The 25,421-nt window shown below is 53.3% G+C and overlaps 1 protein-coding gene across 1 annotated transcript in view; it reads left to right on the top strand.

The window, feature by feature from the left end:
- Positions 1-25,421, top strand: part of LOC122367701 (tRNA-dihydrouridine(47) synthase [NAD(P)(+)]-like) — a 45,360-nt gene that overhangs the window by 6,479 nt on the left and 13,460 nt on the right. The window contains exons 6-8 of the mRNA XM_043341041.1: positions 976-1,170; positions 1,446-1,562; positions 15,465-15,641. Coding sequence (XP_043196976.1) covers positions 976-1,170; positions 1,446-1,562; positions 15,465-15,641 — 489 coding nt within the window. The remainder of the gene's footprint in view (positions 1-975; positions 1,171-1,445; positions 1,563-15,464; positions 15,642-25,421) is intronic.

The raw sequence follows: 25,421 nt of genomic DNA, 5'->3' as shown, positions 1-25,421 counted from the left end.
CCTCTGAGAGAAACTGTAGAGAAAGCTGCGGACCGTTTTGTACCGCGGCTCTGTACGGGATGCGATTCGTGCCAATTTTTCATCGCATCACAGGAAGCTTCGTAAGCCCTCGCTCCGCTCATTGCTGCCTTTTTGTTGTTACGCGTATGTACGGCTTGCTGTACCTCGTCCTGGACTATTTCGTGGTTTGCTTATTACCTAACCCATTATGAGTGGTCGGGCTTTGACCCTTGAGAAGTTGTGTGCTACAAGTTTTATTACCAATAACGACATATTGTGGCTCTTCACTCTTGTCATATGTTTCTGTTGAGAAGTTGTAAAATAGTTTCAACTCTTGAATCATTATAATAAAACCTTTTATTTCCTTGGCAGTTAGAGTTTCTTCTTGACTAAGTAGTTACACAGAGCTGCTCGGTAGCTTGGGTTTGGTCCGTTGTTCACCTACCCAGCCATTCTCGTGGCCCGGCGGCTCTGACCCGGAGTTGCTCTACCAAACGATGACCGTCGTGCCGCGGGCCGGTAGCCGCCGGCCGCCGACCGTGCCCGCCTTCACTGTGTAGCCCAGGAGCGATCAGCGGGTCCAGCAGTCCGGGAGAGGGGAGGGGCGAGGCGAGCGGTCTATGAGAGGCAGGGAGACGGGCTGGTGTCTGACGCTACTCGGTGCGGAACGTGTGCATTTTGTGCTGGATAACTGGCTGAGGCATTATCCGTGCAATACCTTACATGGAATGTTTACTGTATGCTCTGCTGGTGATGCGGTCACATGTATTGGTAAGACCAGCTGTATGTCTTTGGTGCCGCTGCTGCAGCTATATCTCACCGTTCCTTGCCTCCTGGTAGGCAGTACCTCACGCCTGTTGTACACCTTCCGGCAGGTGGACTGGCAGGACCAGTTGTACTTGGCGCCGCTGCAGTGACTGTACCTCACACTTCTGTACCCCCGTGACTGTACCTCACACCTCCGTACCCCGGCAGGTGGACTGGCAGGACCAGCTGTACCTTGCGCCGCTCACCACGGTCGGTAACCTGCCGTTCCGCCGACTGTGCCGACGACTGGGTGCCGACATCACGTGCGGAGAGATGGCCATGGCTACCAACCTGCTACAGGGCGCCCAGGCCGAGTGGGCGCTCGTGCGACGGCACCATTCCGAGAAGGTGTTCGGCGCCCAGGTGAGGAGAGGACGCTCAGTGGCGCTGGTTGGGCCATTCGTGGGGAATAAGACACGGGCTTTTGGCATTGCGCAAATGATTATCAGATGTTGGGGTCAGGGAAATGGAAGAAGGTGCCGCATGTTTTGTGGGGATTTGCTGAATTATTAGCTTGAAAAGGTATTGCCTTACGTGTCCTGCTCGGGTGTGAGTAACAACCCATTGTTTTCAACGAGAGATAGCTTTTTGAACCTCCCCCGATTTTGACAGTGTGTCTAACCTTGTTCGTTTCACAGATCTGCGGCAACAACCCGGGCGTGTTAACCCGGTGTGCCCAGCTGCTGAACGAGACCTGTGAGCTGGACTTCATCGACATTAACCTCGGCTGTCCGATCGACCTGGTCTACCAGCAGGTCAGTCGGGGTCAGCACAGATCACAGTCAGTCAGTCTGTCGGGCCAGAACAGGCCACAGTCAGTCGGGTCAGGACAGGCCACAGTCAGTCTGTTGGGGTCAGCATAGGTCACATTCAGTCTGTCGGGTCAGTCCCTGGTGTGTGCCGTGTGCGGGTCAGTGAGGCCACGGCAGACCACACTCAGTTCGTTCCTGATCTACAATAAGGTAAGTGGCTCCACGACAGGAAACAGTCAGTCCCTGTAATGCGTACCCAGGCCAGTGAAATGGTTCTGCGACACCTGAGCGAGCGTCATTTCAGCGAACGACATTTGAGCGAAGCCTTTTCAGCGATTATCAATTTAAGCGATTGACTTTTTCAGCGATTGTCAAGTCGGCGAATTCAATCACAGCGATTATCAACTTAAGCGAGGACCAGAATCAGCGAGACCAGATTGAGCGAATATATGGAGGTCAATGGGGGACCAATTGAGCGAATACAGTTACAGCGAAACCGAACGCGACGGAAGTCAATCATTTGCTACTTTTCGGGAATTCTTGCCCTTGGAATGCCCGCTTGGTATGTGTCATGCTTCAAGCTGCGCGCGGCAACTTAAAAATTTGCTTTTAAGCTTGGAAACCACAAAAATATCTGGCCTCATTATGCAACTTTGATCTGGAAATGTGGAACGTGAGAGATAGGACGACGGAAGGAATGTCAAGGACCAATAATAAATTCGAGGGATGGCACAGGGGGATCCAGTCTATGTTTCAGGGACCTCACCCAAATATCTGGAAATTCGCACGTTGCTTGGGGCAAGAACAAATTTTAAACATGGGGAACTGATCCAAATTCAAGCGGGGGAATTTCGCGAAAAACAGCACAAGCAATATGAATCTCTGAATAAACGTTTGGTCACCATTATTGGCAAACAGAACTTTGAACGTGACATCCGCCAATCGCCATCCAGTTCCGGATAACCATGAAAAGTTCCGGAAACATTCTTTGTACGTACGCTCGCAAAAGTAAAAAAAAAAAAAAAACACCGTTACGGGACGATGAAGTGTTTCGCTGAAATGACAGTCGCTCAAACTGTAGTCGACGAAATAGATGTCGCTGGAACATAGCTTTCGCTTAAATTGATACTCGCTATATTTGATAATCGCTCAATTTGATATTCGCTAAGAGTGAGCTGCCAGTCGCTGAAAATGGTTCGCTCAAATGACGTTCGCTCAAATGACACTCGCTAAAGTCGCTCGCACCGTAGTGAAATCACGGCGCGCCAACGGACTTGCCGTAGCCGATACTGGAAGACATACCCGACACATACCAATATCTTTGATTAGTTTTATGTTGAGAGGAGCATCTCACTCAGAGAAGAGTTCGTTTTCTGTACCCTGGGTATGTCTACAGATCGGGCCCAGGTGGTTAGCTACACACTGGCGTCAGAACTCCGGTCCTTATTACCCACCCACCCTCCGCCCGTCGTGCGGCCACATTCAGTCATTCAGCACTATGTGAAGCACTGTCTGACGATGTATCCCGGTCGGAGTCTGCCATACACCGCAGTCATTCCGCACCGAGCAGCCCGCGGCGGCTGTTGTCGATACGGTGTGGGCCTGACGTGCGATCGACTCCGATATCGTGTTTCCAGTCGAGCTGCGGTCTGTCTCGGAGCGGGGCGCGACCCCGGGGCTCATCAGTGAGCGGCGGCCGGGCAGACGGGCGGTCCGGCGGCGGTGGGACACGCCAGTCGGCTGCTGGGGTCTCCTACAGACGGGCTGGGCATTATTTTCGGCAGAGACGGAAAACTTGCCAGTCAGGAGTTTGTATTTAATTCTGTTTGAATCCAGCTATCACAAACTTGGAGATACTGAATCCTGAACCATTTCTGAAAATGAAGCTATCTTTTTAGAAGCGACCTTCCCGGCCAAAATCTAACTCGATTACTCATACTTTATGCGAGAAGTATGTGATTTACAGTTTAACTGCGTGCTTCAGCTCAAGAGTTGCTAGTATTTCGGTGTATGGGCCTCGCTCTATATCTCATACGGGCAAATGGCCACGCTGCCCGCTGAAGTGTATACAGTATTGCGGCGATTCTAAAATTGATGGACCCACCACACGCGCAACCCATTCCCTCAAATCGAGTTAGGACTGTAGCGAATGACCAATAAATCAGTTTCGTACTTTGGTAAGGCATGCCTGCCTACCAGCCAGTGCGGCGTGTTGTGCTGTTTATTCTCCTCACCATTCTTCGTGTGGTTATTTTTAGTGTCTCCGCCGTCCGTCCGCGCGAATCCCCCGTCCTTGGCCGGTCATCCGTATTCGTCACGGCGCGGGACAATCACGGCTCTGCCGCCACACCATATGGCGCGTGCATCATTTGTGTGCGTCGCCGCCGCCGTCGGCTGTCGCAGCGGCCGCTCGGGCGGCGCCGGCGTTGAGCCGTCGGACGCCTTTGTAACCGTGTCGTGCCGTTCATCTCGCCGCCCCCGCCCCCGCCCCCGCCCCGGCGCGGCGCGCTCTGCTGGGAGTGGCCGCAGTTGCAGATGCAAACAGACAGGACCGGTTGTGGGCGTAAATCGGAGCCTGCCGGGAGACTGACGGCCGAGACTGCCTTCCACTCGACAGCCCCTGTTCGGTAGCGAATGGAAACGGCCGTGGACGACGGGCGTGGGCGGTGGGTGGCGGGCGGTGGGTGGAGTGTGGCGGGCGGTGGGTGTTTTGAATGTGATACTGGTCGACATTTGCTTAGTGGCTAGTGGCTTAGACGGTAGTTGAGGAAGGATTCTTGTCATATTAAAATTAATCCTAACTTTGGAACGCTCGTTGGTCTGTGACAGCGTCAGCCGACTGAAGTCAGCACTCCTCGCCAAACTACCTTCCAACTCGGCTGGCCATAGATTGTTTCTATCCTTTGGCAGCTGGTCAAACGGAGCTGCGCTCTAACGGACGAAAACGGTCCGTCCGCTAACAGGGCAAACCCACGACGGGAGGGTGTGAGGAGCTCGGCGACTCTGAGGGATTAGAGACGCGAGGCGAGGGAGGAAACGGACGCGGGCGAGGGGAATTGGAAAGGAACCGATCCAGCACCCTTAGCCTTGTCAACTTTTAACTGAACGGCTTGGATACTGGGTAGAAGGATCACGGGACAGACGTTTTGGATAAATTGCCATCATAAGACATTGGGCATTTCCGACAGAATATTACAGCCGAACATTCGACATAGCGGGCCGAATGTTACTGCTGGATAGGGGACATTGCCGAATTTATGTTACCACTGGACATTTTGTGTTCTCAAAAGAACATCATGGTATCGACAGCCACATGTTCCTTGAAGACACTCCTATAACTGGACTGGAACGTCTGATCTGCTACAAGCCCTGCTGTTCTGTCTCGGAGAGAATCTGCATCGAATCCATACTGGCCTGCCTGCCACCTGGCCTAGCGGGAGCCATAACTCCCAGTTTGACTGCCCAAATTGAGTCGAGATCAATGGTCACAAACACGTCAATACATGCCGGTTGGAGGCCGGCCAGCGCCGCTCTATGCTCTCTCCTCTCTTCTCTCCTCCCCGCCCTCTGCCGGTTCCTTGTACCGCTCGCAGGAGCCTCTTCTCTGGCCGCCTCTCGGACCGGAACCATATCCGGGATTCGACGAATTCTGATTCACTCGGCCCATCAGAAGTTGGCCGATCGCCTCAGAAGTCGTCCAATGTCATTTGTGCCGTACGGACGACCGCCTGCTCTGGGATGCTCCAGTCGGGACAGGGAAGCGTTCGCGGCAGGTTGACTGTACTGCCAGGATTCCGGTGAATTTTACGAGCATTCTTGGAATCTCTACATACCACATCGTCAACAGGCTATTTCAGCTCCGACCGTAGGTCATTTGAGGTAAATGGGTGTCGTATGTAATCAAAAGGCGGCGCTGTGAGGTAGGGAGTCCCAGCAGCGGAGCTAACATATTTTGATGAAAAATGATAGCTCTCTGGTCGTATGTGTTAAACTGCCGAGCTGGCCACTTATTAAGCAGTTTGATTATATATTTTGATGCCTTCCAACAATTGGCTGGCTTCACGGTGGCCGTATATCAAAGTTAATGAGGTTGCCGGTCGGCACTAGCATCACGGGCCGCTCATGAACTGCTGGACGGAAAGAAAGGGTAGCATTAGGGCTCTAGAGCCGATCATTGCTACTGACCGAACGGACGGTCGGCCGGGTGGACTGACAGACGTTCTAGGAGCCAGTGGACCGCTCATGGGCACTAGACGGACGACGGAGGCGATTGACCTCTAACTCCGTCATAGATGTCCTGCGAACGAACTATGAGGTACGGGGACCCGCAATTGCTACTGTACAGCGACCCAGAGTAAATTGTCCCAGCACCCACACAGGTAACAACGATAAGATGTCAGAGGGCACGCACAGAAAACCTCAGCTGCTCTTGTACAGGGACTGGCAGTCGATATCAATGTTATCGGTTGTTACTGGACAGGACAGACGGTTAGACTTGGGGTTCGTGTACAGTAGCAACTGCGGGTCCCCGTACCTACCCGAGCTGTTTTGTCGTGCACAGTCCGGGGTTCACGTTAGTGGCTATTTCTAGAAAAGCAGGTTCGCCAGGCTAGAAAATAAAGCTTGCCTTAGACTTCATAGTGAATAAACTTTTGCCGCCTCTTTTCTGCGCGTCATTACTCTCACGTCAGAGAAAACACTTGCATGTCGTGTAGAATGTGCAGCACAATGCCTCACAAGTGCTACAAATAACACATTGTCTGGTTGTATGAAGACGCCAACATTTAACCCTCGCGTCTCTGCTGGAGTCTGCCTACACCATCACTTCTGCGTCCTACATATCTAAGGGTCGCTGCTGAGCCCCCGCAGTCATAAACATATATCAAACTGCCAATTTTAGTCATAATAGGCTCATTCTGCATGAGCTCGTGCTGCTGAAAGCCCACAAGAAAACCGTGAAATCGCCGCCCTGAGCCCCTGAACACCGCCGTCGGATCCGTGTTTCGCTCCAAGTGGCTAAGGAGCTCGCCAAGAAGTGTCTTCCTCCGCTGTATTACACGGGGTTACCGACCCTGACCATGCAGCACTGGTGAGGGCGGAATGAAGCGCTGGACGGCGGGGCCCAGGCTCTCTTTTGTGTGCCTCCGGGCACTGTTTGTCATGGTCGGTGCTGCCCTTTCTAAGATAACCCGATTATGCTAATTCGCTGGCCGTCGTCGAGCGGCTTTCGACTCCATCTTGGCCTTTCTTCCAGAAATACTTCACATTTATCCTGGAGTTGGGTCTGAGCGGTCCTGCGTAACATCAGCAATATAAACGTTCCCCGTATCGCAGTGAAAGGCCGAGCTTGTAAGTCGCCGACGACGACCGCTATGTCTGTCTATTTCATGAAGCAGAGATTGTGCGCCATTTGTTTGGTGCTCAATGCTCACTCCCAATCAATAGCTTGTGGGGGCTCCCCCGTCCTTTCCCATTCCCTCTCCACTCTGACCCGGGTCCGCCACCCTCTGCCAAACGCCGGCTCCCGAGTCGCCGCGGCCGTGCCGTTCCGGCCCTTTCCCGCCGCCTCCTAGCCTGCTGTGATGGGCACTAACTTGCATGGCAATAAAGTTGGAATGGCCCGTGTTATACAGTCGGTCAGCTCATAGTGTCGACTAGTGTTCCAGATGTGGCCATTCATTGAGAATACGACGGCGGGCGACTTTGTGTCCGGTTAAAGTGCTGGTCTGATTCGTTTTACGCGAAATGTGTGGCGGTGTATTTTCATTTGATCAATGCCATGTCCTGCGTTTTAGAAGGAACAAACCAACGATCTCTAGCAGTTACATGTTTAAAGTGTTTCATCCGTAGATCAAATCTTGCCATACTTGTCATTAACAAAAGTCGCTTTCCCTGTACGTGAGCATCGATTCAGATTTTGTTAACTGCATTGTGTGAATACTTTTAAAACGTGGTGAAATGATCTTTGTATTGTTTCTAAAAATATGTATCGTTTTATGTTGCTCGTTTCTGGAAAATAACTTTAATATTTGTTACTCTAACACAGGCTACGGATCTTTGATAAATGCATAGCGAGAGGATATAAAATAAACGTCTTTTCGGTCTAGGTGAACCAAATATTTATTATTCTGGACGCAAATTGACCTTTGCAGTCGGCGCGCCCAAAAACTCCAATAAATAAACAAACATTTATTATTCGGCGCCGTCTGAGCGCATCCACCATATCCATCGCTCTGTCGTGTCGTGTCCACCTGCATGTTGCACATCAGCCATTAGCTATGATGCTCGCCGTGTCACCCGGTAAGTGCCGACAACAAGTTGTCGCCGCTCGGCTCGGGCGCCGCGGGGCTTCCCAGCGGGTCAAGAGACGGCAGTCGCGGGTCGGGCGGCCCGGCCAGCCGACCCGAAAACGACGCGGACACCATTCTGACGCGCCGACCGACTCGCGGCTCTCAGTGGAGTGAGCCGCTCTCCAGCGGAACTACCGCCCGTCCGCCGGCGCTCTGCGACATTTGATCAATGGTCCATTGGCCGGGGAACGGCCGCTCGGCGGCTGGAACGAGCTCACGCAGCGCCGGCCGCGCCCGAGCCCTGTCCGACGCAGCTCAGTCCTCCTGGGACGGGGAAACGGCGGACGGAGCGGCTGCGGCTCGGCGCTGGTTCTGTGCCTACCAGAGCTGAGACGATCTCTTGTCTGGAAAGCGGAGGGCTGTTGGATGATGCATGTAATTATGTTCATTCGCCAATGACTGCACTATTCCGCGCTTACCAGTTGCAGTGGTGGGTTCATTATCCCATATGATGTCTCCAGTCCAAGACATCACAAAAAGTATGATATATCTGTCTTCAAGATGTGTATTACCAGCTCATCACACCCACATTCATCCTTCCCTCCATGCCCACCACCACCCTCCCCTCGACAGCTGACAGCACAGACCCGACTCGCAGCGCAATCCGGTGACTTATCGTCTGCCGATTTATCAGTCGATTTGCAGCCGGCCGTCCGGTGCACGGCGGCGGAGAGCGGCCGCGGGCCGGGCGTACCCGTAGATTACCGCCATTAGCCGCTCGCCGGGTCGGGCCGAGAGGCCGCCGCGCCGCCGCCGGATGCAACGCACCATAAACATTGACCGGCGCGTGCCAGCGGCGGCGGCCACCGCACCGGCCGGACGCTGCCCGCCGGCGAGCTGGCAGCCGAGCGGCGCGAACCGAGCCGGCCGGCAGAGTCCGGGCGCGGCCGACAGAGCCGGTCCCACGCGGACGGTCCGCGGGGTCATTTGGAACTATTGAGCCATCTCCCGACGGAGCCCGGCAGGTCTGCCGGCTCCCCTTTTCCTGGAAGCGGTAGAACACTGTTGTACGGCTCCCCAGCTCTCCGAATGCTAAAGCGGGTCGCATTTCACGGAAATATTGAAGGAATGCAAATCTTGGAGAGCTTAAACGGTTCGAACCATCCCAGAATGATTGTCACGATGCGGGTATTCTTGGGACTCTCATGTATCATTGCTCCCACTCCCTTTCTCGTATGCTCTTCCATTGCACCCACTACTTTCCATGCAGCCCCGCCTTCCCTTCCAGGTCCCGCTGGCGACAGACCGCGCGACAGACCGCGCCCTGTCGATAGACGTGTAACTAATGGTCTGGTGGTGTTTTTTTGCACGTCGCCAATGGCTTCTCGAGCACCAGCCTTTCCGCAAAACATGGCTTCCGATATCTCTTCCACGAGCTCCTCTGGTTTCCGCCATCATACTGCTCTGCGGTAAAGTGGCTGGGCTGCTTCAAACGCTAAACGGCTTCTTCAATGGATAACATATCCCTGTCTTCAAGTGACTAGAGCCCTGAGTATCCCTGCGGCCGGGAACGCCGACCCAGAGCGTCCCCGCGATGTATTGTCATTCTCTCGGTGACCCATCTCTCTGTCTTGTTGATGTCATCTGAAGCTGTTGTCGGCGCCTCTCGCTGTCCTCTCGTGTCGCGGCTCGTCACGAGGTCTCCTCATCTCGGCTGGGTCGTTACTGCCGCGCCGAGGAGCCGACAGACGAGGCTGACACTGATGGCGCGCGCGTGACCTGTAGCGGTGAGCAGGTCGGCCGGTCACGGGGCGTCGGCTGGCCGCCCCCGCCAGTCCCGGCTCCGCGGACTGATGGTGCCGTTAGAGCCGAGTGCGGGGCGGCGCCGGGCCGGCCACAAAGCTGCCGTCGTCACCGCCCGGAGCCCGACGACCATTCGGCTTTATGTCCGCCGGCGACGGACGTTAAAATGGTGCGTAAGAGCTGCGCCAGCCATCCGAGCCGAGCTGTGGAGCCTCGAGCTGGCAGCCGGGCCGGAGGGGCGCCGCGGCTGGCGCGCCGTCGGCCGCCCCCGTCCGGCCAGTCTCCGGTGATGCAGTGTCGGACCTGCCTTAACTGGGGCTCTGCGCGGCGCGGTGCGGAGACTGCCGACCACCGCTGCCGCCTCAGCTGGGGCGGTCCGGCGCCGGGTGTGGGTCGGTTTCATCCCGCGCGGCCGGCGCCTCCAGACGCCACACTGGGCCAAATATAGGCCGGCATCGATCGTGGTTTCTGTGTGGTCGGCGCGACCGAGAGGGCGGGCGCCGCGGCCAGTGCGTGGCCGGTGGGACCCCGCCGCGCAGTCACAGGTTGATCGAATGCTCTGCTGAAGCATCACAACTGCCATCGCCGGCTCGGAACCATCGACCGCGGGCTTTCCGTCGGCTCAGTTACAGTCATTCAGAACACCCCTTCGGCTGAAGCCCGAATTTCGGAGTTGGCCAGCCGTGGCCAGCGGCCAACAGTCTGCAGTGTGGCGGCGCAAACTTTGATATGCATTGAAATTGTAATCTCTTGGCACGTTGGAGTCAGGTTACCCTTCGTCAGTTTACCTCCCGGTAAACAGAAACTCCCGAAACTGGCTCCTGTGTAAATTTTTTGATGTAACTCGTTGTTTATTTTTGTTTTTATTTTTGTGCAAGTCATTTAACGCAGTTATTTTGTTTTTGCGCAACCATTTTTTTGCATTGAATAGTATGCATTGAAAGTTTCCAAACAAATTATGGCATCCTATAGATAATGTTTTGATATTTTTGTAACGTTGTGGTTCAGTCATTATATCACAGTTTATCACTTGATAACTTTGGAGTAAGACTTGCTAGCGATTCCAAAAGAACGTTCATTTAGTTTGATCTGCCATTAGAACGTCATTAGATTGATTTGTATGAATTAAATGTATACGTCTCTGTAGCTAAGTGTGGTGTTATTTAAAGAACCCTTGAGATAAAATCTCAGCACGAGCTGGAGTGCCTCACTGGTGATATTCTTAGTGAACCTCAGAAATCGTGCGATGAAATATTTGCAAACCACGAAGCCTTATTTAAACTTGTGAGAACAAAGAGGACTGAGATTATCACAGGCAGTGAATCATTCTGAACAAATATAGCCGGCTTGAGCGACGATTGCCGCGTTATTGTTGGAAACATCGCTAAGAGACAACGTTGGAAGCTCTTTTGATGGTCTATATTTCAATGAACAAGCGCAGTCAAAGTTATGATGTCATATAACTGTGCGGTTGAGACGCTTTGACGCCCCAATCATCATGCCATAATTCACACTTTGGGACTCAATATGCCAGATATGGTTTCCGTTTAAAAGTCGGTTGGCGAAGCTTTCCTAACCCAACCCACCTTTCGCGCAGTCCAAATCGAGTGGGGTGGCGCGAAGCTTTGCTTGAATGTGAGGTATCTAAATTTGCCTGATATTTTCTGATATATTTTTGTTGATATAAGAAAACACACAAAATCTAAGGTCATTTTTTTCTGTGACTGGGCGTATCTTCTCCGGCTCATGCATCGCCAGACTCGGAGCCTAGGTATTGTAACAGCCGCTAGATGGTTCTGCGGGTAAGCGCCTGAATAATACTGTGCCGCATGGCTCAGCGCGGTTCTCTACTGTCACCAAATAGCTCTGGGTGTGCGCTTGCCTAATGTTCCGCCGCACGGCTCAGCCTAGTGCTCGCTACTGCCACTAGATGGCTCTGCGGGTGAGCGCCTGCCTAATGCTGCGCCGCACAGCTCAGCCAAGTTCTCGCTTCTGGCGCTAGATGGCTCTGCGGGGCTAGCGCCTGCCTGCACAGTGGGGTCATTCCACGATAGATCGACCAAAGCCGTACACCCTCATATTTTATTTTTTGCTTAAAATTGGTCGAATGGGTTGTTATGGGCGGGGAAGCCAGCTGTGCCAAGGATTTTTTTCTTCGAACAACGGTTTCCGAGATATAGCCTCGGGCAGTTCCTGGAGGTCACGCTGCAACCCTATGTTTGGCGGCTTATAACTCAGAAACTATTGGCTTTCTATGGTAAAAACTTGATATGGTTCAACTCGCAATCAACCAACAAACGTTTTGCCTATCTCGGATTTTCGAATTTTGAAAATTTTGATCACGTGACATCTTGATCTTTTTTTCGAAGAGTGACGTTGATATTTTCCCAACTGAAAGTCGCAATTTTGTCTGATGACGATTAAAGCCTTATCAATTGTCATTCATATGCGACAATAAAAAAGTGGCTTTCGGCCTGCATTGACCTGAGATCAGGTCATTTTTATGACCTGTCCAATATTACGAGCGGGAGCGACAGCGAGATCTCGAGACTAAAGCAAGATAGCGACAAGTGGTAAACGATACAGGATTCACACTGATAAGGTCTACAATTTTTACTGAGGTCATTTTAGGTCAGGTCAAAGATGACGTCACAGGGGTAAAAAGGAAGTCAAAATAGTTTTGGCTGTACCTTTTAATCCAATAAAGAAAGAGCCGTAGAATAGGCACCAATCCGTTTGCTTTCGCCTAGCGCCAGTTCGTTTTTAATTTCGATACCGATGACCTGAGGTCAGGTCAATTTCTTGACCACCCCATTATAAGTCAATTGGGGAAAAATCAGCTCCCTTATTTTTACACTAAAACGCGTCGGAATTGCGTAATATACCATGAGAGACTCCATATGCGACTAACTTTGACTACCTTGAGACCTTTTTTGCTCTTGGTCAACTGTGACGTTGCTCTTGGGTCATGTGACGTCATTAAATTAAGGTCACCAAATGTTTTTTGCTGATAACTCCTTGCAGGTTTGAGATACAGCCGAGCGGATAGGCTCATTGTGTTCAGCTCGTCAAGGCCCATCGAAAGATATATATATGACGACCTTAAGGTCACGTGACCTAAGGTCAACTTTTGACCTTGACCTTTCGAGGTCAACATACACATGTTTCGATGCGGATCGACGAGAGGATCACGATGGTGCTATTAGTTTGTTCCTAGCTGGGATACTTCGAAAATTATTCGAGAAAAACTTCATATATGTATATGTAGTGCCGCCATTTAGACTTTCTTTTTACCCCTGTGACGTCATCTTTGACCTGACCTGAAAATGACCTGAGTAGAAATTGTAGACCTTATCCATGTGTACCCTGTGCCGTTTACCGCTTGTCGCTATCTTGCTTTGTTCTCGAGATCTCGCTGTCGCTCCCGCTCGTAATGATGGGAAGGTCATAAAAATGACCTGACCTGAGGTCAACGCAGGCCGAAAGCCACCTTTTTTATTATCGCATATCAATGACAATTAATAAGGCTTTAATCGTCATCAGACAAAGTTGCGACTTTCAGTTGGGAAAATATCAAGGTCACTCTTCGAAAAAAAGGTCAAGATGTCACGTGATCAAAATTTTCAAAATTCGAAAATCCGAGATAGCCAAAACGTTTGTTGATTGATTGCGAGTTGAACCATATCAAGTTGAACCATATCAAGAAAACCAATAGTTTGAGTTATAAGCCGCCAAACATAGGGTTGCAGCGTGACCTCCAGGAACTGCCCGAGGCTATATCTCGGAAACCGTTGTTCGAAGAAAAAAATCCTTGCCACAGCTGGGTTCCCCGCCCATCACAACCCCTTAGACCAATTTTAAGCAAAAAACAAAATATGCGGGTGTAAATTTTAAGTTTTTTTGGTCGATCTATCGTGGAATGCCCCACTGGTGATGCTGCGCCGCACGGCTCGTTCTAGTTTTCGCTACTGCCACTAGATGGCTATGTGGGTGAGCGCCTGATTGATGCTGCGCCGCACGGCTCAGCATATTTTTCTTTACTGCCACTAGATGGCTCTGTGGGTGAGCGCCTGGCTGATACTGCGCCGCACCGCACGGCTCAGCCTAGTTATGTCTACTGGCGCTACAGCGTACATCGCTCTGTGGGGCTAGCGCCTGACCAATGTGGAATGCTGCGCCGCACGACTCTGAGCCCAATCTTTCCAGTTACCGATCTATTTAATTCGGTATGAATTCGTGGGAACCTGATAGTGAGTAATTGGAATGGCATTGCGATCAGTAATGTTTTCTTCACTCAACAGTTCTTCCGCTGATTGTGAGCGGAACATTGCACGGCACGGAAATGACATGATCTCCCTGCAATGTTTTTGTAAGCGCTTGCTTTAGACTAAATCGAAAAGAATGGGTAGGTCTATAGCTAACCTCTTTTATCGTTTACCGTTGATGTATACCGTATTATGAATAATTGTTGCAACTTTTTCCAACTCTCAGTCAAGTTATTGCCTTTATATGACAGCTCTGGAACGAAGGCGATTTTACAACAATATAATGAAATAATACATAGATCCATATTCCTTCATAATGCAGAGGCCCTACTTGATATCGCAAGATAACATTAGTAAATATTCAGAATTATTCCAATCAGACACATCTCAGAGCGAAAGTTGAGATCACTGTGAGTTCGTCACTGGTGGGCTAAGTTTGACGTGCTTTCGATAGTTTCATATGTGGTCCTAGGTTCTCTAAATTATAACATGGCATGGTAAAAAAAAACATTCAAATCCGCACTCCTAAGTTGGCTTCACCCACTTCACATCTCTTTTGATCACACTCTGCTTCTCATTTTCCGTGTCCCTCTGTTTTGCCCTCTCACTCTTCTCTTTCCCTTTCTTTCTGTAATGAGCATCGCACTGAACGGCACAGTTCGCCCCAATATCAGCGAGCGTTGCACAGTTCACCTTGTCTCCATAAGCGGCGCCCCTCTGTAGTGTCTATCTGCGTGTCCGGCCGCTGCCGGCCGGCGCTGGACCGGTCCCCAGAGATCGCCGTGGTCTGCCGCCGACCACCGCGGCTGTCTCGACCGACCTCCATATATTGGCGACGACCGGCCCGGCCGGGCCGTTACCCACCAAGATGGCGCTCTGCCTCGGCCGGCCAGAACCGCAGTTGCATTTTATTCGGTGGCTGGTCGGGCTACTGCGGTCTCCGCGAGACCGAGGACCGGGCGGCGGTCGACTGTATCCTGGGCGAGGACCGTGCAGGGAGGTCAGAGCCATGCTCGGTGTTTTAGCGGCTGTTCGAGACGTGCCAGCTTCTATTGAACTTCTTCAAGGAAACACCAATATACTGACACCGTTCCACGGCGTTCATGAATTCACACTAGCTGGAGACATGCCGAGTTGCCCCGTCTGTGTCCCTCGTCAGCGGTCCAACTCTGGGTTATTCTGCGTCACGTCTAAAAAAGCGTTATAATCGTCAATGGCCACGGTGGGCGTTCTGGCGACTGACTTTGTACCGTCCGTCATTGGTTGTCAATAACTGACCCTCTAATGTCTGTGGACTGAGCTGCAGCAGACTGTGGACTTCTAACTGTAAGGGACTAGGAATCTGCAAAAAAAAAAGTTGACGGTGCTGACAGCTCATAAGCTGACTGGGCGCTGGCACTGCTGTTTTGTGTGCTTTTGCTATGCAATTGCCGGTCGTTGCTGGTGGCTCATTCCGCCTCTTACTTCAGCCCTTCTCCTCCCTTCTCCTGCAGAACCCCCCCCCCTCCCACAGCATCTCTAACCACGTTCTGTCCTCCCCTCCACAGGGCGGCGGTAGTGCTATGATGCGTAAACGCTCCATGCTAGAAAACACCTGCCGAAGCATCTCGTCCGTCATCGATATCCCGCTGACGCTGAAGATGCGGACGGGTGTGTTCCGCGGCGCCAACATCGCGCACGACCTCATCACCTCTGCCGCCGACTGGGGCGTAGACATGGTCACGGTAAGTACTTCAGCAGCGGCCTCCTCCCCTTGCGGCTCCCCTATGACCTGCCTCCTTTCCCAGGGTGTGGGTGTGTGCTGGGTGTGGTTCCCAGGGCGTGTTCGTGGATTCTTCTCCCCATGGTGAGAGTATTCTGCGGAACCCAGTCAGTGTGACGCCCCGTCCCCTGGGCGATTGTTGGGTATTTCTCCCCGGGGTGAGAAGGGGTCTTTTGTGGTGCCCGGTCGATGTGAGTCCCCTGGCGGATACTTTTCCCTTGGGATGTGAGCAGCGGGCTCTCCGTGGTGCATGGTGAGACGGAGGCGATGGGTGACATGATCTGATAGGGAAGTCTGCTGACGTGGAGAGGGGAGGAGCTCGTGGAGGAGAGGTGGGGCGATGACAGACGCGACACCGGACCGCTAATGAGAGAGCACACTGCGGCGGACAGAGGCGACGGGGCTGTGATGACGGAGCCTGCTGCGGGCGTGGACCGGAAAGGGGAGGGTAGGCTGGGAGCCTCTGAAGGTGTGGACTAAATCACCGTCCATCCACGGCTCAGTGATAAAGTAGAGCTTGAATGGAAGTGGAATAGAAATGAAAGGAGTTAGAAGTGTAAAGTAGGTGACGTGAAGTGAAGGGCGGAATTGAGTGAGTGTGGAGAGTGGAGTGGGTTGGGGTGGGCTCTTAGGGTGAAGTGTAGAGTTGAGTTATGTAAAGTGGGTTAAATGGAGTGTATGGAATTGAGATGAATGGAATCCAGTGATCGGGAGTGGCGTTGAGTGAGGAGGAGATTGGGAACAGTGGTGCGGAGCGGGTTCTATTTGGATGGATAGCGAGCGGCATGAAATGGTGTGGAGAGCTGAACCGAGGCAGAGTATTGTGGACTGTCGAGAGGAGAGGATTGAAGCTGGGTAGTGGGTTCAATAGGATAAACTGGACTGGCGTGAACTGTTGATAGGGTGGACGGGAGGGGTAGGGTAAGCTAACTCCGGAGGAGAAGTGGACTGAAATGGACTGAAGTGAGCGGATGGACTGGCCTGGAGTGACTGGGAGGACTGGCATGGAATGGCTGGATGGACTGGCCTGAAGTGGGCGGAATGGGTTTGCGCCGTTGAATGGGACTGGGTGAAGTGAACGGGAGCCGCTGCGCCGCTGGGCGGCGGCGCCGCGGCCGTCGGCCGGCCGCCGCTCTCGAGCCGTCGCCGGTCGATGGCGCATATTGACTGGACATGACGGATGGACGCTGCCGGAGACGACCGCTCGAGATGGCGCCATCCTTTGGCCAGAGCCGGCGGCCGGCTGTGGTGAGGGCCGCGGCGGCGGTCGGTCCTCAGACGGTCCGTGCCAGGAGGCGGACCGGCGACACGCAGCGGGCGGGCGCACGTCCACACTCGCCGCCAGCGATGACTGATTGGACGCTGTCACAGACGCTGCAGCCGCGAACAGACACGGCCGACGATACAGGGAAGTGATTACGGCGCTGTCCCCCGCCCCGCCCCTATCGGCCGCCGATCGGGCGCGGCACGTCGCTGCCCACCCGTGATTGGCCACAGGAATGCTGACGTAGACCGAATGCGTTTGACTAGAAGAGCCGATAGAAATGTCATTCATGTTTATTCTGAATGACCGCATCTCTCAAACAATTCGAAATATTTCATTCGGAAGTAATGGCAGCCTTCTGAATGAATCTCGGCAGGGGTTGTCTCAACCAATCGCGTCAATATGACGAGCGATTCGTTTTAATAGCTCGGACAAACATATAAACCGGTATCACACATTCAGCTCCCAACGGAACGCTCCTCTGCATCCTACTAGAGCGCGCGCGGCGACAAGCCTGTAAACGTCACGAACCTGATCCAACACCTCAGATCACACGGAATGCCAACTGATTGCACTGCTCTCGCCGCATCACGAACACGACTTGAGATCACGGTCGCCCGGCTTAACGATGGACCTCGGGCTTTCCCGGCTGGTTTACCTCACGGACCCGTCGTGGGTCGGCGCTGACCACCATCTCGAAGACTCAGACGTCCGACCGGCCGGCCGGCTCCGCCGAAGGGCGACTTGGCTGAAGAGTGGCGAGCGCTTGCGCTGCTGGGTCGTGCGCTGTTAGTGGATGGTTTAGGGACGGTCATCAGCTGGTGATCTGCGCTGCTACTCTCACGCCGGCTGCCTTTGTCTGATGGATTACAGAGGCTGGGCGGACGCGGCCCGTTATGACCCGCCCCTGAACCGACGCTGGCCTGAGCTTTAGCGCTCGCCACGAACATCGCCATCCGGTTACGTACCGCTTCTAGCCGGCCTCGGTCCGATCCTGGTCTCGGGGCGGGGCGGCGGGAGGGACGGTCGGCCGTCGTCGCCGCCGCCGGGGTGTGGGGACGGAGGGCGCTTGGCCCATTGTCCGGCGCGATGCGATGACGCCTGGCCGGTCGGCGGTGCCAAGTCGGCCGCCGGCGGAGGGAGAGAGCGAGATGGCCGCTCCGCCTGATGACCTCCGCCGCCCGCCGCTATCTCCTCTGGCCGGAGACCACTGCCGTCGCGCCCTGGCCGCGGCCACTGGTGGCGAGGTCAGCCAGCCGTCATTGTCCGTCCCTGTCTGGCTGTGCAGCCGGTCGCCCAATGCGCGGCAGTGCGAGGCTGTATGGAGAGCTGGCGTCGTCCCCGGTCACTGGCGGTACACCGTCACTCGGCTCCGGGCCTGGCTGCGCTCACCGGCCGCGCGCTCGGTCGCTCACTCACACTGGGGCGCACTAGGGTTGCACTGAGGGCGGGCGGGGCGTCCTGTCGCGCCCGGCCTTCGTCACGTCCTGGTTTCAAACACGTCGTGCGAGGCGTACAGCCAGTAGACCACGCCGGCGGTCACCAGCACGGCCAGAACGGCGCTCACAACGCCGGCCAGGCACTCGGAGCCGTAGCCGACAGCGTCCGGTGCGCTGTCGCCGGCGGCTGCCGTCCACGGCCGTCGCCGCCGCCGCCGCGACCAGGCGCAGCCCCAGCCGGCGCTGGACTCGCTGCCGGTGGGTGAGCACGGGGCGCGGGGCGCCGGCTTCACCTCGGGCGTGGCCGGGATGACGCGGATGCTGACGGGCCGGCTGGGGTCCGGAGGCGGCGGCGGCGGAGGTGGCGGCGGCGCCGCGGACGGTACCGGCGGCGGAGAGGCGACCGGTGACGGCACTGGCAGCTGGAGCGACCTCCGGCGGCTGTCGTAGAGCGCGAACTCGTCCAGCGCGGCGACCACGGAGCCGCGCCGGCCGCGGTCGGTCAGCTCGGGCAGCCCGGCCGGCGCGCTGGCCACCACTGTGGGCCCGGCGCGGCGCGGCCCCAGCGCCCGACACAGCAGCGCGCTGCCGTAGCCCATGACGGCGGCGGGCGCCGCGCGGTGGCGCGCCGCCCGCGGCCCGTTTGGCGTCGACTGGCGGCCGACGGCGGCGCGCCGGCCGCGGGCCGGGCGGCGCGTCGGTGCCATCGGCGCCGGCCTGCGGCGGCCGCCGGCGCGCCGACTGCCAGGTGGCCGCCGGGTCGGCCGGCCGGCCAGCGCCGCGCGCCGATCCCATTACGACCGCGCTCGGCCGCGGCGGTAATCCCCGCCGGCGCCGGTCAGCGCGGCCGACGTTCTAATCCGCGCCACCCGGTTGGCCCCGGAGGTAATCCGGCGGTAAGTGGGGTCCGTCACCTGCCCGGACCCGTCCCTCGGCTATGCCTCGTCCGTCCGTCCGCGGTGGGGGAGATTCCCCCAGAGAGTCGCCGATAACGAACGCCGCTCTGTGAGCGAGCTGGCGGTTGTCAACAGAAGAACTACGGTCTTGCTGTAACCAAGATCTATCATATTTCACCAAGGCATTGTTTTCATATTGCAGCCGAATCCTGCCAAAGAGCCTTTGTTAAAGGCATCTACTGCCCTGTCTACTGCTTCAAATTCTTGCTATTTCCGTTATTTTGATTTTTTTTTCTGAGCGTTCTTTATTTTTGCAAAATGTTTTTGCACGCTCACTTTTATCGTTTGCTCATCTTCTCTGGCATACCTATCATTTTTGAAACGAATTTACAATGCATCACGAAGCAAACTTGGTTTTCAATATGTGAGTTTAACTCGAACTGCCAAGCACCACTGTTGTACTGCTTATGCCGCACATGGCATACACCGACAAGTTACAGTCGCAGTATATCCGTTCAATGCATATTTTCCTTGGTCGAGTTCCATGCAGCTGGGAGCAAACCCTAAATTTGGATTGATGAGAAGAAAAAACTAAGGTTTTTTCTGGAGCCAGTTTCGCTGTCAATCATTTTTCGACATCTTGAAAGGCCGAAGGGTTAACTCCCCCACCCCTGAGGGTTTTCGCGAATATCTAAAAACTCCACCGTTTTTTGGCACATTTTATCATACATTTTTAGCAACGTGAAACTCAACCCAAGGTCTCTCGAGGTCAGGTCAAGTGATCCACCTCAAAATAAGTTCCAATGCTTGCCATAGCTACAACGAGTGACGTATCGCTTTGAAACTTTCAGCATTCCAAAAGGGCAGCAGTATGTACGAAGTGTATGCCACAGAATTTTGATATCGCTGACTAAAGGTCAGGTCAATTTTGCGACCTCTCCATTATAAATCAATGCGAGAAAATTGAAAGGTGTCTTTTTTGGAAGAACCTCATTCCTAACATTCTCAAGCACCGAGTTACAAGTAAACATAAAACACTGAACCGGAAAGTGGCACCCGTGACCCCTTCTCATGTCGCTGAGGTCTTTTCAGGTCACGAAAGATATGAAACATTTTGTTTTCTAATAACTTTTGATAGAGGCATGCTAGAGCGATGGAAACACCTTAGATGTGTTGTGCTTGACGATACGTATCGATTGCTACCACGGGCGTAGGAACGTCATGAAAAGTGGGTGGGCCACCCTGTCAAGGGGCCTCCTTTTCCAGGGGGCCTCCTATTTTCAGGGGCCTCCAACTTTTTTTTTTTAATTTTTTTTTTTAAAGAAATTTTGTCCGAATGGATGAATGGGTGGCTATGGGCCCGGGTGCCCCGCTAAGCAGTGCTTGTTGCGAATGACACCACGGACCCACCACCCCGCCTTGCCCAATGCCCGCGCCCGGTTCACCGGTGATAATTTGGATCGAAAGTTTAACGTGCCGCAGGTAGATGGCGACACGGTCCTCCCGGGTCTAGCGTGGCCCTCTCTCGCCAGTTGCCAGCTGGCTTAATATAGGAACGCGGGTCAAACGACGTGGAGCTTCCCGGTCGCGAACTCGCTGCCACCGAGTTAGGAGACGGACGCCTTATCCACTAGGCCACGGGGAGAACTTTTGCCTCGTCCTGCTGGCTGCTTTCAAGTATGACCTCCAAATCTAGCTTCTGAGATTGGGCAGATGTACCCAGGGGCGTAACCGCTTCAACGAATAGTGCAGAAAGTCCGCACCATTTTTAAAACTTGTTCCCCCTCCGATTTTTTTTTTTAGAATGTATTTGCCGCAAACGGCGCATGACCCCTGAAAACCCTTACACAAATGTCTTCCTCGTTTCCCAGGTGCCCCCATTAGCTTCATAGGCGCCCTCCTCTTTGGCATATAAGCGCCCTATGCATAGTCATCAGAGACATTCCTATATGTCCCACACTCCCACAGTCGCCCCATTGTCGCATACAATGTGCGCTTATCATAGGCGTCTCTCTTTTATGGACACTTGAAGGCACCTCTCTTTGCCATGCCGGCGCCCCTGTTTCTTATGAATGCACCCCCATGGCATTGATCAATTGCAATTTGCAGACCTCTGTTGCATGTGGACGCCCATATATGTAGGCCTCAGAGGCGCACCTCTTTCGCATTGAGGCGCCCCTATGGGCTTCATAGGCGCCCCTCTATTGCACGTAGGTGCCCTACTGTCTCAGAACCGCTCCCCTTTGGCATGGAGACGCCCATCTTTCGTACGGAGGAGCCGCTGTGGTTCTTAGAGACGGCATGTTGCCCCCAGACGCAGATGGGGCTCTCGGAGTCGACAGTGTGGGACCTTCAGTCGCTGATGGGTGCCCGCCAGATGTGGACCCTCGGAGACGCCGGTATGGGGCCCTCAGAGATGCCGTTATGGGCCCTCAGAGGTGCCGGTATGTGGCGGCCTTAGAGACACCGGTGTGGAACCCTCAGATACTTCAGTGTGAAGCCCTTACAATTGCTGGTGTGGAGCTATGAATGCGCTGGCTTAAATCCCTCAGAGGCCGGTACATGGACATAAGAGCTCAGTGAGAGCTTGTGTGGTGCCTTCAGTGGCCTTGTGGAGCCGTTAGACATCAACACGGTGCTCTCAGGAGCCGGTGAGTCCTCAGAGTCACCGGTGTGGGGCCTTCCGAGCTCCGAGATACTGGTCTGGGGCCCTCAGAGGTGTCGATGTGGGTCCTTCAGATGCACAGCCCACCGCTAAAGTAATGTGTGGTTTTACCAATCTCAACGGATGGCTTTGACCGACGATTTTTAAATGCGGACTGATTGAAAAGAAGACATCAATAGATAAAGTTGTAGCTGCAAGGGTGAAGATACAAGTAAGCTACATTTAAAGTCTCGTTGCAGTCTGGCTAATCGTTCCTAGGCTTCAGAAGCAGAACATACCCATGACTGAAACCACACATTACTTCTGCTGTGGACTGTACCTATAGAGCCTTGAGATGCACAGGCGTGGTGGCCCACAGAGGCGCCGGTGTGGGGCTCCCAGAGCCACCGATATAGGGCCCTAAGAGACACTAGTATGACCCTCAAAGGCGCCGCTGTGTGGCGCTCATAAACACTGGTGTGGAGCCATCACAGGCGGGTGGAGCCGTTAGAGGCCGGGAAGGACCCTTAGATGCCTACAAGGAGCCTTCAGAAGCCGGCGTGGCACGTGGGGATAAGCGTGTCTACTTAGGAGCCCTTGAGGTGCTCTCATGAGCTCTGTGGGGCCACCGAGCCGAAATATAGCCACGGTCAGTTGCCGCCGCATGGCTCTTCGGACTATCATTCTCAGGGGCCTCATCTGCCTAGTTTGAATAGAAGGGCCTCTCAGACCATCAGTCTCATGGGCCTCCTCTGGCTAGTATAAATAGAAGGGCCTGTTAGACCATCAATCCTAGGGGCCTCCTCTGGTTAGTATAAATAGAAGAGCCTCTGAGACCATTAATCTCAGGGGGCTCCTGTGGACAGTATATATAAAAGGGCCTCTCAGACCATCAGTCTCGGGGGCCTCCCTAGAAAAGTGTAAATGTGGATAGAGGGCCCCCTCAGATTCATTAGGAGTGGACCTCTCTGACTATCAGTCTCAGGGGCCTCTTGTGCCCAGTATGAATATAAGAGCCTCTCAGACCATCGGTCTCAGGGGCCTCTTCTGACTAGTGTGGATAGAGGGCCCTCCCAGACCACCGGTGTCAGGGGCCTCCAGTGGCCAGTTATATGAACAGAAGGGCCTCACAGCCATCAGCCTCGGGGGCCTCTTCTGACTGGTGTGAATATGAGGGCCTCTCATACCATCAGTCTCAGGGGCCTCCTCTGCCTAGTGTGAATATAAGGGCTTCCCAGGCCATCAGTCTCAGGGGACTCTTCTGACTGGTGCCGGATTGAGGGACCTCCCAGACCGAAAGTTTTGGGGGTCTCCTGTGGCCAGTATAAATAGAAGGGCCTCTCAGTCCATCAGTATCATGGGCCTCTTCTGCCTGGTGTGATTATAAGGGCCTCTCAGGTCAGTCTCAGGGGCCTCCTCTGACTGCTGTGTAGATGGATAGGCCTCCCAGACCATCAGTCTCAGGGGCCTCTTATGACTATTGAGGATAGAGGGGCCTCCTCTGACTAGTGAGGGTAGAGGGCCTCGGCTAGACCGCCAGTGTCAGGGGCCTAAATTTATTCTGACTAGTGTGGATGGAGGGGCCTCCCAGACCACCAGTCTCAGACCTCTGACAAGTGTGGATAGAGGGGCCTCCCAGACCGCCAGTGTCAGGGGCCTCCCCAGACCAGTGTGGAAATTGGGGCCTCCTCAGATCCACTAGGGCCTCTCAGGCCATCAGTCTCAGGGGCTTTGACTGACAAGTATGAACAGAGGGCCTCCTTGGATCCATCACGGCCCCTTGGAGTCCGTGCGTGGGGATTCGTGGAACTTATTTTTACCGAGATTCTGGAAGGTGACGACGTCCTCTCAAATCGAGACGAGGGGCCTCGAGTAAAAAGTGGGTGGGCCAAAACACATGGTTGGCCCCCCCACCTCGAAAAGTGGGTGGGCACTTGCCCACCTGGCCCCCCCTGTTCCTACGCCTATGATTGCTAGTTGCTACGCAACGCGACCTTTTTCGGTCAGGTAATGACCTTGGCCTAAGGTCAAATTTTCAAGTTGACCTTTTAAGGTCAAATTATAGTTCATTCGATACGTCTCGAGTGCTCTAGACGAGATGAACACGATGCCGGTAAAGGTCAGCGCGTGCAAGTTTGACTCAAAAGTTATTGCAGAAAAACTGCTTCCGCAAAACACGTCTTTTGGGGGCAGTTTTAGTCCCCTGCAGGCTAAACCGTCTGCAGCTCTGTAGCTCTATATGTTCCTGAGCTCTGCGCCGGTTTGTCGCAAATTGTCGAAGTTTGACCCGGAAATTGGCGAAATTCCACCTTCGATGACCTCTGGTTACCTTTGACCTAGCCTAAAAAGTGATTGAAGTAATTTCTTCATTACCTTTGACGCTCTTTTGAACGCCGCCTAGAGCGTGTCGCTACATGGCCCAGGAGCTGAGTTAGAAATGGGGAGGGTGTTCAAATACCAGTCAGGGTACCTTTTTGTGAGCATTTGCCAGCTCGATGGCGACTTGCTGTTTTTTGTGCAACTTTTATGTCACATTTTGTGTTTTCCCATCAGCCTCGTGCTCGTTTTTAGGCTCTTTTTTAGACTTTACTTGCGTTTATTCTTGATATCTTTGCCATTTCAGCTGGATATCCGGTGGATGGTAACATTTTTTGTTGCTTTTCAAGCGCATCCTTTAACATGGGTTTCTATCATTTTTTATCATGCCCATATTTATGTGTTTTTGCACTTTTACTATCATATCCTCATGTAATTATTTATATATTTTATCTAGACTTTAGTACACACACGGATGTCCGTGTGTGGTTGTGTGTGTGTGTGTGTTTTTTTTTGTGTTTGCGTGTGCGGTGTTTGTGAGGAACTTTGACTGCAGCCGTAACTGGGCATTGGCCTGTGGTTGTTTTTGGAGAAATAAACAAATAAACAAATAAACAAATACCTCCCCCCCACAGTAGGGCGTGAAAATCCAGGGGCCCCAGCGGAGCGCGGGTTGATGCTGATCATACAGATTTTCAGTATTTAAATATAAATAAGTTTTATGTGAATGTTTTTTTTCTGTAATTGGTTCGAAAATTGAAAAGATCTCATAATTATTTTTAAAGTCCGTGCATTTTTGCAGGTCATTGGATCTTTTTTGTTGCCCAAAATAAAACACTCGATTTTAGATAGGTATGATCATACTTCATAGCAACATTAATCAGTCTGAACTGCATATGTTGGACTGTTTTGTTTCTCAATATGATCGATTTTATTGAAGCTATGATTTTTTTGAAGGTGAAAATAGCAAAGCTCTGATAAATTTGATAAATTGTGCTCTTTTGTCCCACATGTAACTTCACATTATTCATAGTTTGTTTAATCGTTCCCTTTGATTTTTTTGGTAACAGGGAACTTGTGCTGGTTTTTAATAGCATTCATATAGTGACGTTACAGAAGCGCTATTTTCTTGAAAATGTAACTACTTAACCCGCGCCCCGTAGGGCTACCGGCGGACCCTACC

This window comes from Amphibalanus amphitrite, unplaced genomic scaffold (genome assembly GCF_019059575.1).
Source record: "Amphibalanus amphitrite isolate SeventyFive unplaced genomic scaffold, NRLGWU_Aamphi_draft 000031F_arrow, whole genome shotgun sequence".
Lineage (NCBI taxonomy): Eukaryota > Metazoa > Arthropoda > Thecostraca > Balanomorpha > Balanidae > Amphibalanus > Amphibalanus amphitrite.
The sequence above is the reverse complement of the archived record's forward strand: the minus strand, read 5'-3'. Positions and strand labels throughout refer to the sequence as shown.